At 36.1% G+C, this 18,894-nt stretch overlaps 1 protein-coding gene across 1 annotated transcript; it reads right to left on the bottom strand.

Moving 5' to 3' along the window:
* Positions 1–3,599: 3,599 nt before the first annotated feature.
* On the bottom strand, positions 3,600–18,107 carry LOC127839421 (oligosaccharyltransferase complex subunit ostc-like). Its single transcript, XM_052367783.1, has 4 exons — positions 17,927–18,107; positions 10,849–10,922; positions 10,127–10,344; positions 3,600–4,375 (listed from the first exon to the last, which is right to left on the bottom strand). Exons 1-4 carry the CDS (start codon positions 18,063–18,065, stop codon positions 4,357–4,359), a joined length of 450 nt encoding a protein of 149 aa, XP_052223743.1. The 5' UTR covers positions 18,066–18,107; the 3' UTR covers positions 3,600–4,356.
* Between the last annotated feature and the right edge of the window lie 787 nt (positions 18,108–18,894).

The following is an 18,894-nucleotide window of genomic DNA, read 5'->3' as shown; positions in this document are numbered from 1 at the left end:
TTTACGGGCCTTGCATCTTTTACGCTACACCGGCATTTGCAATCATTGTTGGCCGTGAAGTAATTACCAACATATACGACAATGAACATGCGATTCTACGTGCGTTGTTAAAGGTATATTAACTTTAAGTAACCGGTAGATATGACACACTTTCGGCAAATAGTCGTTTTCTCAGTAGTTCTGCAGTGCTGAAAACTTCATACATTGTTGCACAGATATAGTTATATGTACTTAGCGAGAGATGGCATTATGTGTCAATGTAAACCGATGTGAAACTATGTACGCCCTGCTTGCATGGTATTGTTGACGCCCGCAAACCCAGTCTGGCACTCTTCCAAGTTGCATGGGTTACATCACTAGGTTTTTCGCAATAAGGTTATATACGATGAAAATAATTCCTATAGTGTACGGGTTCCACATCAGTGAGATGAATAATTTATGACGGTAGCCTCTTGTTGGGGCATGCTGTGATTGGGTATACATTTTTTAAAGATGTCATATGGTGAATGTATCCTTTGATCTCTCGGGTACCCTTAACCAGTTTATCTTCATGAAAGCCCGTCCGTCGAGTTGTATTTCCGTGCACACCCAGCCATTTGACTTCATGATAATATTTATGTCATGATTGATTTCCTTGTACCATAAAACAGATTTACTTCACGCATGCCCTTCCGTTGTGATGGATTTTCGGGTACCTCAACCTGTGTTACTTCAGGTAAGCCGTCGTGGAGTATTTCCGTGTACCCTTAACCAGTTTACTTAATGAAAGCCATTCAGTCGTGGTGTATTTCTGTGTACCCTAAACCAGTTTACTTCATGACAGCCATTCAGTCGTGGTGTATTCTTGTATACCCTAAACCAGTTTACTTCATGACAGCCATTTCGTCGTGATGTATTTCCGTGTACCCTAAACCAGTTTACTTCATGACAGCCCTTCCGTCGTGGTGTATTTCCTTGTACCCTAAACCAGTTTACTTCATGACAGCCATTCCGTCGTGGTGTATTTCCGTGAACCCTAAACCAGTTTACTTGAAGAAAGCCCTTCCGTCGTGGTGTATTTCCATGAACCCTAAACCAGTTTACTTTATGACAGCCCTTCTGTCGTGGTGTTTTTTTCGTGTACCATGAACCAGTTTACTTCATGACAGCCATTCCGTCGTGGTGTATTTCCGTGAACCCTAAACCAGTATACTTGATGAAAGCCCTTCCGTCGTGGTGTATATCCGTGAACCATAAACCAGTTTTGTTCATGCAAGCCCTTCCGTCGTGATGTTTTATGTGAACCCTATATAGGCCAGTTTTCTTCATGCAAGCTCTTCCTTCGTGATGTTTTATGTGAACCCTAAACCAGTTTACTTCATGAAAGCCCTTCCGTCGTGGAGTATTTTCCTGTACCCTGAACCAGTTTACTTCATGAAAGCTCTTCCGTCGTTATGTATTTCATTGCACCCTGAACCAGTTTACTTCATGAAAGCCCTTCCGTTGCGGTGTATTTTCTTGTACCCTAAACCAGTTAACGTCATAAAAGCGCTTCCGTCGGTGTGTATTTTCATCCACCCTAACCAGTTTATTTCAAGAAAGCTCTTAATTCGAGATGCTTTTCCGTGTACCCTAACCAGTTTACCTCAAGAAAGGCCTTCCTTCGTGGTGTATTTTCATGTACCTTGAAAGAGTTTACTTCACGGAAGCGCTTCTGTCTTGCTGTATTTACTATGCACTTACTAGATGGCCCATCTGAAATAGCTCTCCCGTCTGGCTAAACATCCGATGAGTTAGCACAAGATTTCAATTTTTTTTTCATAAATAAAGTTGAAGGTATCAAAAAAGATATCTCTGAACAAGCCCTATCTCAAGCAAATTCGAAACAGTAATGATAATAACCCAACAGCAGAAACATGCAGTTTGACACATTTCCGTCCGTCAACTGAGGAAGAAGTTGACAAAATCATTATGCAATCCCCAAATAAATCTTTCGAGCTTGACCCTATTCCAACTTGGCTCCTGAAAGAATGCAAAACTGAACTGCTACCAATAGTTAAGTGACAAAAATCATTAATCTTTCGATGGAAACAGCAAGTGTGCCAAGATCCTTTAAAACATCACGCATAAGACCTTTATTAAAAAAGCCCACCTTAGATAAAGAAACACTACAAAACTATTGCCCGGTGTCGAATCTGCCATGTGTTTCAAAATTATTAGAGAAAGTTGTCAGCAAAAGAATAGATGAACATTTGACATAAAACAATTTAAATGAAGAAAACCAGTCTGCATACAGGAAAAGTTTCACTCAACAGAAACAGCTTTATTAAAAGTTCAAAACGATGTCCTTTAATCATTAGATAAGAAAAAGGTCACTGTCTTTATAATGCTGGATCTCTCTGCCGCTTTCGACACCATCGACCACCTAACCCTTTTAAACCGCCTCGAACAACAGTTTGGCTTTGCTGAAAAACCACTACAGTGGGTAGCTTCCTACCTATCTGACCGCCAGGGATCTGTGTTAGGTCCAAAATTTTATACCATGTATACTTAACCTGTTGGGGAAATTTGCAAAACACATGGACTCGGGCATCACTTCTACGCTGATGACTCGCAGCTCTACTTTTCCTTTGAACCCACCGATGGAGCAGCTCAAGACGAAACACTAAATCGAGTTGAAAAGTGCCTCCACGATATCATCTCGTGGATGAGTACAAATATGCTCAAACTTAACACCGACAAAACCAAGGTCATATTATTTTCAAGTCGAAACAACGCCAAGTACGTAAGTGGGTTAGCTATTAAAGTAGGGGACTCGGCAATTAAACCTTCGCAATACATTCGAAATCTTGGTGCCTGGTTTGAACACGGACTCTAGATTACACTCCGTGGTCTGAACGAATGATGCGGTGTCTCATCAGGGTCTGTGCTGTTTGCTTAAAGGAATTTATGTAAGAAATAATCTAAATATAGAAATAAATATACTAGACATCCCTAATTTTGGAAATAAATTGATCCAATTTAGAAGGATGGGAGAGTCCACTAGGCATAAATGGGTTAAGTCGTTAAAGCAAATTTGAGTTTACAGTGGAGGAGATGTTTGCATATGACTTCCTTCCTGTCCATAGTACTGCAGTCAACATATTAAAGAATTAATGTTATCTGTTGATTTTTCATCACTCCAGTATGGAGATTATCTTTGCACCCATAATTATATCCTTGCAAAATGTTTCTACTTGAATGTTTAGTCATTTAATAATATCATGCAACACTGTGCTACATTTTACATTGAAGTACCGGTAAGATAAGAGAATAGGTCAACTGAAATGTGTTGAATCAGTTGATGCATCACACATGGTCTATGATATCCTACTCAAATATTGTAAAATAGTTACACAGAAGAAACAAGGAAAAATCATATACCAGTGTAACGTTTCAATTTTGTGTTCATCAACTTGTGCACTATACCATGGTCCCACTTTAATGAATTTAATTATGTAAGTCATGTTACTTCCATACTAGCAATTTTGGACGTATTGTGACAAAAAAGGATTGAATTACTCCTAAACTGTGTAATGCCATCCAAGTGAAAACTTGCATTACTTCGTGAGAACAAATCCTAAAATCAGTAAGTTTATTTTTTAAATAAAATATGTGTGCACAACACTCTTATACAAACACATCCACAAAAGCAAGTGCTCTTAACCCTTTGCATGCTGGGAAATTTGTCATCTGCTAAAATGTCGTCTGCTGAATTTCTAAAATCATCATTTTCTTCACTTTTTTTCAAAGAATACTATCAGAATAGCAAACAGTTTGGATCCTGATGAGACGCCACGTTCTGTGGCGTCTCATCTGGATCCAAACTGTTTGCAAAGGCCTTCAAAATCCGGTTCCAGCGCTCAAAGGGTTAAACATTTGTAACAATTCGATTACTGACAATCACAATGAGAAATGTCAATTTTCAATGTGTACAAGCATGATTCCTTGCAAAGACGAACTTAGGCAAGTCTGTAAATGCATAACCAAAATTAAACGTAATTATTGTACAGATTTACATGTGTTTTACATTTTTCTAAAACAAACTGTATTATTGATGAATGTGTTCAAACTGTTTTACAATTTAACATTGATAAGAACTGTGCATTTATGATCAATTATACATATATTATCTCTTTCTGACTTCATTAATACACATGGTAAATCATGCAATTACATCACATAAAGTAACTAAAAACAGGGTCATTTCATCTACAAGCTAAATTTAAAATATTAACCTTTTTTGTCATGAAAACTTTTTTTTACAGCAAAATGAAAATATTTATTTCTGTAAGATAATGTCCACACGTGATGGTATGTGTCAGATGGATTTCTTCTCTATGCCTGCAAATACCCCCTGAAAACAAAAACACAGACCATCAGGATTACACTTGCATACGCATAACACAACAATAACAACAAGAGCACCGCCTTGAGGGTGCAGACCACTCATCTATTTTCATTTTAAAGGTGAAGGAACTCTCAATTTCAATCACAAAGGAGGGAGGGGTGGAGTGAAGAGGGGTGTATAGTGTGGGGGTCTGGACATTTATTACATTATCTTCCAAAAATGCGAAAAAAAATGCAAAAAAAAAATGCAAAAAAAAATTTCGGGGGTGGGGGGGGGGTGGGGGGAGTAGATTCTTGGGTGCGATGGTTGGACGGTATTTCAAAAATAAAATAATAAAAAAAATATTTGTGTTTTTTAACTGTTTCAAAAAAAATAATTGGGGGGGGGGGGGTAAAGTGTGAGGGTGTGGTGGTCATTTGTGAGATGTTCTTAAAAAAAAATAATAGGGGGGGGAGGATTTGGGGGGGAGGGGGAGGGCACAGGGGATGGTTTGGGTGGAGTCTATTGTGGTATGTCAGGTAAGAGTAGTTTTGTCAAAGTATCAATCAAATCTAATCATAAACAAGGGCTGTTTGTAAAACATGCATGCCCCCCATATGGGCTGTCCGTTGTAGTGGCAGCCATTGTGTGAATACGATTTTTGTCACTGTGACCTTGACCTTTGACCTAGTGACCTGAAAATCAATAGGGGTCATCTGCGGATCACGATCAATGTACCTATGAAGTGTCATGATCCTAGGCAAAAGCGTTCTTGAGTTATCATCCAAAAATCATTTTACTATTTCGGGTCACCGTGACCTTGACCTCAAAATCAATAGGGGTCATCTGCAAGTCATGATCAATCTACCTATGCAGTTTCATGATCCTAGGCGTATGCGTTCTTGAGTTATCATCCAAAAACACTTATTACTATTTCGGGTTACCGCGACCTTGACCTTTGACCTAGTGACCTCAAAATCAATAGGGGTCACCTGCGAGTCATGATCAATCTACCCATGAAGTTTCATGATCCTTGGCGTATGCGTTCTTGAGTTATCATCCGGACACCATTTTACTATTTCGGGTCACCGTGACCTTGACCTTTGACCTAGTGACCTCAAAATCAATAGGGGTCATCTGCAAGTCATGATCAATCTACCCATGAAGTTTCATGATCCTAGGCTTATGCGTTCTTGACTTATCATTCAAAAACCATTTTACTATTTCTGGTCACCGTGACCTTGACCTTTGACCTAGTGACCTCAAAATCAATAGGGGTCATCTGCGAGTCATGATCAATGTACCTATGAAGTTTCATGATCCTAGGCCCAAGCGTTCTTGAGTTATCGTCTGACAACCACCTGGTGGGCAGACCGACCGACAGACCGACCGACCGACCGACATGAGCAAAGCAATATACCCCCTCTTCTTCGAAGGGGGGCATAATAAATAAGTTATGGCAATTTTAGCAAAGTTTAATAATTTGACCTTGATAGTCATGGTCATTCAAAGGTCAAGGTAAAATTCAACTTGCCAGGTACAGTAACCTCATGATAGCATGAAAGTATTTGAAGTTTAAACTAAAATAGCCTTGATACTATAGAAGTAAAATGGATCAAAACACAAAATTTAACCATATTTTCAAAGTTACTAAGTGAAAAAAGGGCCATAATTCCGTAAAAATGACAACCAGAGTGATGCAACTTGTCATTTTACTGTACCCTTATGATAGTTTGCGAGTGTTCCAAATATGAAAGCAATATCTATGATACTTTAGGGGTAAAGTGAAACCAAAACACAAAACTTAACCAGATTTTCAATTTTCTAAGTATAAAGGGCCCATTATTCCGTCCAAATGCCAGTCAGAGTTACATAACTTTGCCTGCACAGTCCCCTTATGATAGTTAATAAGTGTTGCAAGTATGAAAGCAATAGCTTTGATACTGTAGGAATAAAGTGGACCTAAACACAAAACTTAACCAAATTTTTAATTTTCTAAGTATAAAAAGGGCACATAATTCTGTCAAAATGCCAGTCAGAGTTACATAACTTTGCCTGCACAGTCCCCTTTATGATAGTTAGTAAGTGTTGCAAGTATGAAAGCAATAGCTTTGATACTTAAGGAATAAAATGGACCTAAACACAAAACTTTTTCAATTTTCTAAGTATAAAAAGGGCACATAATTCTGTCAAAATGCACACCAGAGTTATCTAACTTTGCCTGCCCAGTCCCCTCATGATAGTAAGTAAGTGCACCAAGTTTGAATGCAATAGCATTGATACTTTCTGAGAAAAGTGGACCTAAACGCAAAACTTAACCTGACGCCGACGCCAACGCCGACGCCAAGGTGATGACAATAGCTCATAATTTTTTTTCAAAAAATAGATGAGCTAACAAGAGATTGCCAAGCAATATGGTCCCCTACCAGTCAAACTCCACCATTGTCAGATTTTTTTATTCTTGTTATTTGTTGCCATAGCAACCAGAAATCTTGACGTAGGAACAAAATGAAATGACATGCATAATCTCCATATTGCCATCTATCCATGTTTCAAGTTTCATGAAAAAATTATGAAGAACGTTTAAAGTTATCGCAGGATCCAGAAAAGTGTGACGGACAGACTGACTTTCTGACTGACACACAGAGCGCAAACCATAAGTTCCCTCCAGTTTCACCGGTAGGGGACAATAAACATGAAAACTGCTCCACCGATATCTGCATTTAAGATGTGAATATAAGCAATTGTGCAATGTCAAGCGAAGACTTAATGTAAGCCTAGGTAAACCTAAGCTACCTTAACACTAGATGATGGTGCAATCCAAACTCAAGTTAGTGAGTCCATGCACAACATTAAAGACAGTACATTCGTGGGGGACACAGATAATATAGGTCCGCACAAGTGAAAAGATAATCTATTCGGAGGAGACGAATGAAAACATTCAAAATCTAATTTTTCTCAAACACACTAGCAACAAGAGATGTGTTTGTCAGAAACACAATGCCCCCTATTGCGCCGCTTTGAAGCCATATATTTGACCTTCGACCTTGAAGGATGACCTTGACCTTTCACCACTCAAAATGTGCAGCTCCATGAGATACGCATGCATGCCAAATATCAAGTTGCTATCTTCAATAATGCAAAAGTTATTGCAAAACTTTAACCAAGGTAAAAGTTTTTGGACACACACAATGAATGAATGACACACAGGCAGGCGAAAAATAATATGCCCCCGATCTTTTGATCCAGGGGCATAAAAAATCCACTAATTTGCCAAGCGTTTGGTAACAAAAGTGATGTTGCAATTTAAATGAAGAAGAGCAAATCATCCAGACACTAAATATACAGTGCTGTTAACAAGGGAGATCACAGTTTTAAAAGTGTTGCAGTAGTTACCTTATTTATATTTTAAAATGTCATTCTTGATTGTGGCTTGTACAAGTCAATCTTCTGTTTATATATTGTTTACACTGATCGGTTACTGCGAACTTAAGTTATTGTCAGAAAACCATCTGTTTGACACTGCCCGGTCATCATATCCCATTCAAATAACACGGATTTTAAACTTGGTTGAAAACCTGGTTAAAAAAGATTGTGGGCTAGAAAAAGCACTTTCAGGGGGAAATAGAACGTTAAACTAATGGGTGTTTGGCTCAGAGCATAGCCTTATGTTATAATCAATTTTCAAATCCATGGCTCCATTGAAAACAGACATTTTGACAGACTAGCATAGAAAATGAATATATTATCTAGCGATTTTTACCGGTACCAGCCCAATTGTGAAAATATGCGAGAAAAACCTTGAAATATGGAAATTTTGCATTGTGAAGTCTTCATATTGGGTAATTGGTGTATGTGATTTTTTGTTCCCAAATACTTTAAAATTGATACTTAAGTATTGTCAAGTTGTCTATATTATCACTAAGGTTCAAACCATAGAGCTGCATTGAAAAAATAACTAAATCATTGCCGGTCCACCAGTCCTGACCAGTAGATTTCCATTTGGTCCTGCAGGTTTAACAAGAATGTCGGTCCTGGCGACCGGCAAATGTGAAATGAATGCAAACAAATCACATTTTTTTCAAAGTTGAAAATTCCAAGAGCAAACCCCTTGCTACATCATGAACATGAAATCGCTCATTGTTGTGATGTTTGCAATAAGTTTGTTACGTTCAATTAGCAAATCCAACTGGTTACACAACACATACTTCAAACTCAGTCAAAAAATTGGCAACTGCGTTCTATCAAAATAGATCTTGATAGCTTTGACATATTGTTCGTGAAGATAAGGAATTTAAAATATGAAATTCTTTATGAAGCATGGCTTTAAAAAGGTTGTTTATTAAATATAAACAATGTTCTAGTGACATCTTTATAACTTGCAATTGTCATAGGTCTCCAAAAATGTTATCATTTTAAATTGTTCAAGTAAGTGTATTTTCGATACTTCTTCTTACTTTAGTTTAGGTTGTTATAATGCCTAAATGGATATCATTGGTCAGATAAATATAGTTTGACCAATTAGATGCCCTGTTACATATTACATTGGATGATCATCATCCAATATGTCGTTTTTACGTTTCTATGATGTACATAGTTGTAATGTTTTTTTCGGTCCGGCTAAATTTTCTCCGGACCGGCACATTTTCTGAAATGCCTGTCCGGAAATGTACATATTTTTACAAATGCTGGGTCAAATTTTGAGGAAATAATACAATACACAACTCGCATGACCTACTAGTCTTAGATCAGATCCGATTAATGAATGAAATCTCCAGGAGTAAAGATACTCCAAACCCTTTGCATGCTGGGTAATTTGTCTTCTGCTAAAATGTCCTCTGCTGAATTTATAAAATTAGCATTTTCTTTGATCTTTTTCAAAGAATACTATCAGAATAGCAAACAGTTTGGATCCAGATGAGACGCCACGTTCTGTGGCGTCTCATCTGGATCCAAACTGTTTGCAAAGGCCTTTAAAATTCAGCTCCAGCGCTTTAAGGGTTAAAATGTAGGCCAGTTGAAATGTATGTTAACAAAGGTTCAAACGGCACTGGACAGTTAATTTTGATGCATAATGTAACGGCAAGAACGGTAAGAATGTTTTTCATACGTTTTATTGAATTATGGTAACTAGATCCGTGAACCCTGCAAGGAAAATGCCCTTAACTCCGTGAAGATTTCAGTCTTCGATCGCTCTGATCGATAACTAGTAGGTCATGCAAGATGTGTTTCATATTATTTCTTAAAATTTGACAAAGCATTTGTATTAATATTGCAAGAAGTGTACATTTCCAGAAAGGAAATTCATTTCTTGAATAAGACCGGGTGTGTGGAAATAGCTGCATAATTGATGAAGTTATGGCTGTTCGAAGTGATGAACCCTGTTTTGGGGGTGATTTTGAGTGAAACATATATCTTGTTTGATAGTGAATTTTTTTCCCAAAAAACTTGATTTTTTGTTATGATTCAATTATTTTTCATTAAACATGATGATTTTACTAATAAATATCATAGCCACACGCTAACCACTTGTGGTTGAAACCTTCAATTGGGATTTTTTTTTTGACAGCATTGGAAAATGTCTGGGAAAGTGTGATTTCTGGTATTTTATACAGAAGGAAAAAAATGCTGTTATCCATTGAAATGATGACATTTGGAGCCTTCTTGTAACTAACAAATTAACAACAGTGACAGTGCTACATAAGGTAGTGAAATACTCACTTGTAACTAACAAATTAACAACAGTGACAGTACTACATAAGGAAGTGAAATACTCACGGCAGCTTCATTCGCATGAACACTCGGCACATGAAGAATGAGATGAGAATGGAGGCAAACCCTACACAAAACATCAGAACTCTGTTTAGCTTAGGCATTATTGGAGCGTTGGTTCTGTCCAGGATGACAAACCCCAGGCCTCCAAGTGTGAATAGAAAACTGGCCGCCAGGCCCTCCATTATATACTGGCCATTCACCCGGTATGGCATAAAGGCTACCTGAAAATGAAAGCAGATGAAAATATTCCATTTCAAGGTGGGTGAACGGTGTGAACTTGTAAAGACTCTGGCCACACAAAAAATTTCATCTGTATTTCATGGGGGATATACCACGTGACCATGAAAAGACACCGGCCACACAAAATCTTTTCAATTAAATTAACATGTTTGTGGAATTTTGTTTTGTATACAAATACTATTTGGGGACAGTAAAACTAACAAAGAACCTGTGTAATAAACAAAATAAGATCATGTTCCAATCTCTGATAGGTTTTGGGCTGGAAGCCTGGACAAATTTATAATGTTTTTTTCTCACTTAGGAATATCCAATTACATTAGAGATTTATTACTTTAACTTGAATTAAATGAAAACATTTTTGACATTGAACATTAAGACAAAACACTTTTTCTACATTAAATATAAAAATACTCAAGATACTTCTTTCTTTAGATATTCTTTTACTTTCTTTTGCTTATCTTAATTGATTTTTCTAAAAAGCATACTGGTTTTGAGTTTCCTTTTTCATCTGTTGTTGAGCCAATACTGGGTGGTTCCACTATCACATCATAAATAATACCTGCAATAAATCAATATATCATCTCAAAATCAGCATTTAACATTAATGTAGGCTTCAATAAGATGACAGAAATATACAATTATGCAGTGTCATCCCAGATTAGCTTGTGCAGTCTGTTATAAAAGCCGAAAGAGTCTTTACAAATGTTGAACGATGCTTTCCAAATTAAGCCCATTTCTCCCAACTTTGCAAAAGCAAATGTGAGTGTCAAGCTTTTCATTCATCTGGTAGAATTTTTAACGGCACTGACAGTTAAGCTTGATTGGTCATTGTCAGCTTGGGTACTACTTAAATGTACCCCGGGTACAGAAAATGTACAAAACGTACCTGGCCAATTTAGACTGTACCAGTGTTTTATTCCCGCACAAAATCTGATGTCGTTAAACACTCTACGGAATACACAACAGAATTCTCTTTGAACAAAACCTGCCTCAACATGCTTTTATGAGTAGGTGTTTTACAGAATATTGACATAAATATGAACATAATTAATTTGAAAAAATTAGCCAACAACGACCATTTAGTGTTAGAATTCCGGGGGATGTTTCAGTATAATTTTGGTACCTGCAATATATTTAAGTGTACTTAAAGAGTACCTGGGGTAAATTTTAAGTAGTACTCGAGCTGACAATGACCAATTGACCCACAGTAACAGGACTCGAAATGAACACATAAATTGGAAATTGACAACTAAATTTAACTTTGATGATGGCCTATCAGTTATAACATTCATGGATTGGGAATTTTTACTATTTTTTTTTTAATATACTTTTTGCAATTTGGAATATAACCGAATAGTGGCTTTAAAATTGACTGAGTCATAAAATTACAACTGAAAAGTGAACAGTTTGGAATCTAGTCTTATTTATATGATGCGTAAAGAATTTAGAGATACTTTTTATATGGGCTAAATTCTTTGGAACGTCTTATCGGTGAAGGATCAATTATGTGGTGGATCTTATTAATAAGACGCGCAAAGAATTTAGAGATACTTTTAATATGGGCTAAATTCTTTGGAACATCTTATCGGTGAAGGATCAATTATGTGGTAGACACCAGAAAGTTTAAATTTTCATCAATTAGCGTAAAATTGCAAAATAACATTACCAACTCATAATGTTTTAGTTCAGAAGTCCATTTTTATCTCAAATATCGGCGAATTGAAGTTAGAAAGGCATAAATACTTCAGTTAAACTTCTGCTTAAATCGCAAAACAATCACTGACCTGTGGCCATGTCATGAAACTGATTTAAATATGAACCAATCAGAAGAAGGCATTACGTTGTAACGTGTACACGTAATTTTATTTAACATGAGCTTTTAACATCGACTTTTACCTAAGTAGATCTAGTATGCTGATCTTTGTCGATTTAATGTTCAAAACAGATATGGTGCAGTTTCTATTCACTCTTCTAAGTTTCAGCAACTTTTTATTCATGTCTTTTTCGCACCTCTGTCTGTGTTGTTATCTGTACTTTCATTCTACCTTACATAGGACGGTATACTGTACGATCTGTATCACTATTATTTATGTACTGTATAAAAATAAAAGATGTTATTTATTTCAGAACTTGCAAATTTTTAATTGTCACTTTAGAAAACAAGAGCACCGCCTTGCTGGTGCAGACCGCTCATCTATTTTCTTTTTAAAGGTGAAGGGACTCTCATTTTCAATCACAAAGGAGGGAGGGGTGGAGTGAAGAGGGGTGTATGGTGTGGGGGCGTGGACATTTATTACATTATCTTCCAACAATGCGGGGGATTCTTGGGTGCGATGGTTGGACGTTATTTCAAACATAAAATAATAAAAATAAATATTTGTGTTTTGTTAACCGTTTCAAAAAAAAATTTGGGGGATGGGGGGAGGGGGTATAGTATAGTGTGAGGGTGTAGTGGTCATTTGTGAGATGATCTTAAAAAAAAAAAAAAACAGGGGGGGGGGGGAAATTGGGGGGGGGGGGGGGGGGTTAGTATAGTGTGAGGGTGTGGTGGTCATTTGTGAGATGATTTAAAAAAAAAAAATTAGGGGGGCGGGGATTCGGGGGGGGGGGGGGGTATAGTATAGTGTGAGGGTGTGGTGGTCATTTGTGAAATGATCTTAAAAAAAAAAAATTAGGGGGGGGGGGGTGAATTCGGGTATTCTTGGGTGCGATGGTTGGACGGTATTTCAAACATTAAATAATAAAAATAAATATTTGTGTTTTTTAACCGTTTAAAAAAAAACAAATTGGGGGGTGGGGTGGTTATAGTATAGTGTGAGGGTGGTGGTGGTTATTTGTGAGATGATCTTAAAAAAAAAAAATTAGGGGGGGGATTCGGGGGGGAGGGGGGGAGGGGATAGGGCACGGGGGATGGTTTGGGTGGAGTCTATTGTGGTATGTCAGGTAAGAGTAGTTTTGTCAAAGTATCAATCATAAATAGAGAAGTTATGGCATTTTTAGCAAAATTTAATAATTTGACCTTGAGAGTCAAGGTCATTCAAAGGTCAAGGTAAAATTCAACTTGCCAGGTACAGTAACCTCATGATAGCCTGAAAGTATTTGAAGTTTGAAAGCAATTGCCTTGATACTTTAGAAGTAAAGTGGATCGAAACTCAAAATTTAACCATATATTCAAAGTTACTAAGTCAAAAAGGGCCATAATTCCGTAAAAATGACAACCAGAGTTATGCAACTTGTCCTTTTACTGTACCCTTATGATAATTTGCGAGTGTTCCAAGTATAAAAGCAATATCTATGATAGTTTAGGGGTAAAGTGGACCAAAACACAAAACTTAACAAAATTTTCAATTTTCTAAGTATAAAGGGCCCATAATTCGATCCAAATGCCAGTCAGAGTTACAATATCTTTGCCTGCACAGTCCCCTAATGATATTTAATAAGTGTTGCAAGTATGAAAGCAATAGCTTTGATACTGTAGGAATAAAGTGGACCTAAACACAAAACTTAACCAAATTTTCAATTTTCTAAGTATAAAAAGGGCACATAATTCTGTCAAAATGCCAGTCAGAGTAACATAACTTTGCCTGCACAGTCCCCTTATGAGTTAGTAAGTGTTGCAAGTATGAAATCAAAAGCTTTGATACTTAAGGAATAAAATGGACCTAAACACAGAACTTAACCCAAATTTTAAATTTTTTAAGTATAAAAAGGGCACATAATTCTGTTAAAATGCAAGCCAGAGTTATCTAGTTTTGTCTGCCCAGTCCCCTCATGATAGTAAGTAAGTCTACCAAGTTTTAATGCAATAGCATTGATACTTTCTGAGAAAAGTGGACCTAAACGCAAAACTTAACCGGACGCCGACGCCAACGCCAAGGTGATGACAATAGCTCATAATTTTTTTTCAAAAAATAGATGACCTAAAAAACAATGCTCAATTAATCAAGAAAAGTATAATAGACCAGTTCATTGTTATTGTTTTGATTCCTGATTTTCGCGCATGCGCAATGCACTGGTAGTCAAAAGCATTGCTTACAGCTAACGCAAAGCATATGGATAACGAGACTTGTTTAGTCAATAAATCGAAGAGAAACTAAAAAAACAACACCTAAATAATATTTAGAAAATAAAATATTAAGTGACAAAAGAATGCATTAACACATTTATGTGCATTTTAAAAGAACGCGTCATAAGCATCAAAGTAATTAAGATTGTCTGAAGACTGAACGACAGACAATTCGACACAACAAAGAGCTCTATGCATTAGCCGTATAATTATTTGCAGAAAAGCTTCAATAAAAATAATGATACATCTAATTATAAAATTATAATTATCAATTGCATGCGTAAACTAGAGTAATATAAAAATAGTGATAGAATGTGTCAGTGTTTCATTGAAAATAAACGTACTACAAAGCCCTATTAAAAGCAAAGTTCATGACGGTATTTACATGTAATTTTAATTTGGATGGGTGTTGTTCAGAGAATGACTTGAGGCATATTAACATACAACTGAAAAACACAACCTTACATGATGCAAATTGAACTGTGTATTCATGTATATTTTAAACTCGTTACTAGTGATCGAGTATGAGTGACAACTATCTAACATTTAACACACACAAACACACAACATAATATATATACATATATATTATAATATATATATATATATATATATATATATATATATATATATATATATATATATATATATATTGTTTCATTATTATTTACCCCCATTGATGTCAAACGTAATTTCTTGTTTTTATGATGTATTTCGCGCATTGCCGTAACATTACATCTTCATACGGAATGACGTATTTATAATTAACCGATGCCCGCTAAATACGTTTAATATTTTTTATTTACATTTTATAATTCATAAATACTTTATTTTTTTATAAATAAAACGGGCTTGTATCTTTACCGTGTTCAATTTCCGATAATCTATAGACTTCAAATTTGTACAATATGTAACATATCTAATTTAAGCAACTGTTAAGTATGTCGGCGGTAAATTATTCAACCAAATGCCTAGTTACTTAATACTACCAGAGTGAAGACATGGTGGCATCATCAATTAATTTAATGACCAGACTTTCATCTGCCACCTAGTGTGATTTATGACACCATGTTGTTAGTTAGGTCTGAACAATATCTGATCAAAACGAGATAATCGGATTAGGCAGAACAAAGGGGCAATTAAACACCAGAATACAAAGGCTTAAACGATTTTAAGATTGATGCAAACAATCAAATGAAAACTATTGCATTTAATTAAATTAAATGTTTATTTAATGAGTCAACATGTTAGTTTTCCCGGACCAGGGTATAGGTCCCTGCCCAGACAAATACCATTATGGTTAATTTGTAAATGTTTTTTATTTGGAATTGATCTATGTATTCATTGTGTTCAATCTTATTTGTTTCAGTAATGTAGAACAACTTGTTGGCATGTTGAAAAATAAAATCTAAATATAATCGTTTAAATATAACCGTTCACGCTCTATTACTCCCCATTGATTGTATCTTTCTTTTGACTACCAATATAGCCCAGTGCTCACGCTGCTGCCAGACATTATCGCCAATGGCGATTATTTTATCCAACTGGCTATTATTTCTTAAAATTGTCTAGAAAAAATGGCGATTATTTTATCCGCCTACATAAAAAACAAATTGCCACTAAATGTTGTCCCGCGATTGCGAAACGCCTGCAAATCGGGCCATCAAGCAGGAAAAATCGATAACGAGATTACCTGTGTACACACTCGACCCTGTGTATTGTCATACACGCGTCAATAACTTCTGCGACATTGTGGCCTAGAGCATTTTTCTCAATCAGTGTCCGACAGCAGTGATATATTTCGGAAAAAACGTCTTTAATCTCCCTGTGCTTTACCAATTATCGGTAACTGTTAGATCTTTGTTAACTTTTCGCCAATTATTATTTAATCGTCATTATTGAAAATCGACGCTAATATTGTTGGCTGGTTTTGTTTTGCACGCCGTTTTTTCTGCAATTAGATTTCGTTGAAAATTGCTTGATGAAATAATTATTTAATCGCCATCAACTAATTATCCCCGTAATTACCGCTGTTTGTCGTCTGCTTTAACATAATGATTCAAATTTTTAACCAGGTAACCTGGTTTTCCCAATTCAAAGGGACCCGGCATATGCCATGGTCAGCTAATTTTAACGAAACACGTGTTTGGAATTACACTAAGGTGGTGTATTTTAACTCACGCGCTGTGACGTTAATTGATGTAAACATGATCGGCATTGCGAAAGTGTTATTTTTGGAATAAATCATTTACAATTGATATTGGCCTCTGCCTACAATATTGCGGCCGATGGCAAACGCCGTATTAAGAGATAAAGTAGTCGAACGATATGCACATTTTAGATTATGCATATTAATATTTTATATTATGCATATTTCATGTGCAAAACGCGTACAATTTTTCGGATTACCGTTTTCGGATACTGTATTTTTTTCGTCCATTATGATTTATTTTCGAAGTTCATAACAGCAAAAATAGAATGACGAATACACATGCGGTGATACGGAAGGTGTGGTTTATAATATTTCGAGTATTCACCAAAAATTGCAATTGGAAAAACTATAAAAAATAGTATAATTAGTGCTCTGGGTGGGTTGGGGCCTCTGCCCTTAATTCTTATGTGTATGTAACTGTAGCTGAGATCTGGTTTGTTAAGTCACACCCACAACATTGATTGTATACTTTATTGTAAAGCCATGATAATATTTTATAAGAAAATGACACACTGATATTATGCTTGTTTTTGAGTATATATATATATATATTATAACTTAAATCAATAGATATACATTTAATAAAACATAGATAAAATGAGATTCATGGTTTTTTCTTTCTTTTTGCCTTCAGTACCGTTTTGCGGAAAAGTCCGCATATGTTTTGGCTATTATTTTTTTAAGGAAAAAAATATGGCTATTATTTTCTGAAGGCCAGAGTGAGCACTGATAGCCCGGATGTAAACACGCAGGTGCGCGTGACGTCACGCGTGAACTGGTCTATAACATCAGTTTACTATATAACGCTCTGAGCCACAACAGACAAACGCAAACTGTATGTTAAGCCGTTTATTCTTCACATTTAAATCACATGCTTACATCGAGGTTGTGTTATCGATTTATATCTACACAGCGAGCGAATCGAGAGATATTGAAAAATTGAATAGTGGTCGATTTAAATTGCTCAGGTGTGCAAAATTCAAAGTGTCATTACATAATTTTTAGGGAACATGATCGAGAAATGAATTATCTACACAGCTATGTAAATATTATTGAAATCTGTTGATATTAAGTGTCTGATATCGGGGCTTGAATGTTGCACACAAAATCCTTGCGCAACAATATAGACAAAGAAGGAAAACTTTCCACCATTGTTTTATTCCTTCCCCGGCTGTACGCTCCAAATATTACCAATATAAAAAGTAGCTTAATATTTGAGAGCGTCAACAAGTTGGACTATTTGGAATCCAGTTACGAAATTGACACTTAGCAAAATATAACACACCTCCGGTAACAAGGAAATATGACAGCAGAACAAAAGCAAACATGGTCATTGCAGATGGCTGTTTTATCCATGTCGGCCTCTTAAGTTTCAAGTGAGGGACTTCTAAAAGCGTGAAAGGAATGCTGTACAGTGCTTCCATGTTGATGTGGCAAATCCGGAAGTTATGTTTACCGGACGGTGTAACGAAAAAATTGAATCGTGAAAAACGCAAAGAAAATGTTACACAACAGGAATCTTACCTGATTTTAATTGTTCGAATTATTCCGATGTTAGAATATGCAATATGTGAACATGAAAGCAAAGAATGCTTCGTTTAATAAGAAAGATTTAACCATTTTTCATGTATTTTATTACTCAAGCTATTGACAGCTAGTTCACATAAGTTATGTATATGATTATAAAACTAAAATATTGCTGTAGTTTTTTCTCCCCATCCGTCCGTCCGTACATTAATCCTTGTCATTTGCGATTTGGCATCTACATCACACAAAATAGTACGATTATTTCATTAGTACAACATTATTCTTCAAAGAAATCTTGATAGAAAGCAAATATCCATAATAATTACTCATCGCCGTCTATGGGCCATAGTTCCTCATTATCTTGTCAATTTTATTCTTGATCTGCACTTCATGCAAATGATCAGTGTTGTACGGCACTTTTGTGTCAATCCATCTTTAATGTGAATGACACTTGTTTGTGCACATATTGATAAATTGACAATATTCAACTTTCGGACGTAGATTAAATAAATAAAAGAACAGTGTACAGCCAGGAGAAAAATACTACTTTAGACGTAGACATATACGTATAGTACGTGAGGGGCGTTTAATTAGTATTTAAGATTATTTTTCGGCATAGCTGTTAAACGTCACTTTTGACCTTACCTGACCTTTCCCGCGGCTAGACACGAATGAATACACTTCATTTATTCCATTGGCTGATTTGATTATACCACCAGACCATTG

Source organism: Dreissena polymorpha, chromosome 7 (genome assembly GCF_020536995.1).
Source record: "Dreissena polymorpha isolate Duluth1 chromosome 7, UMN_Dpol_1.0, whole genome shotgun sequence".
Taxonomy (NCBI): Eukaryota; Metazoa; Mollusca; class Bivalvia; order Myida; family Dreissenidae; genus Dreissena; species Dreissena polymorpha.
The sequence above is the reverse complement of the archived record's forward strand: the minus strand, read 5'-3'. Positions and strand labels throughout refer to the sequence as shown.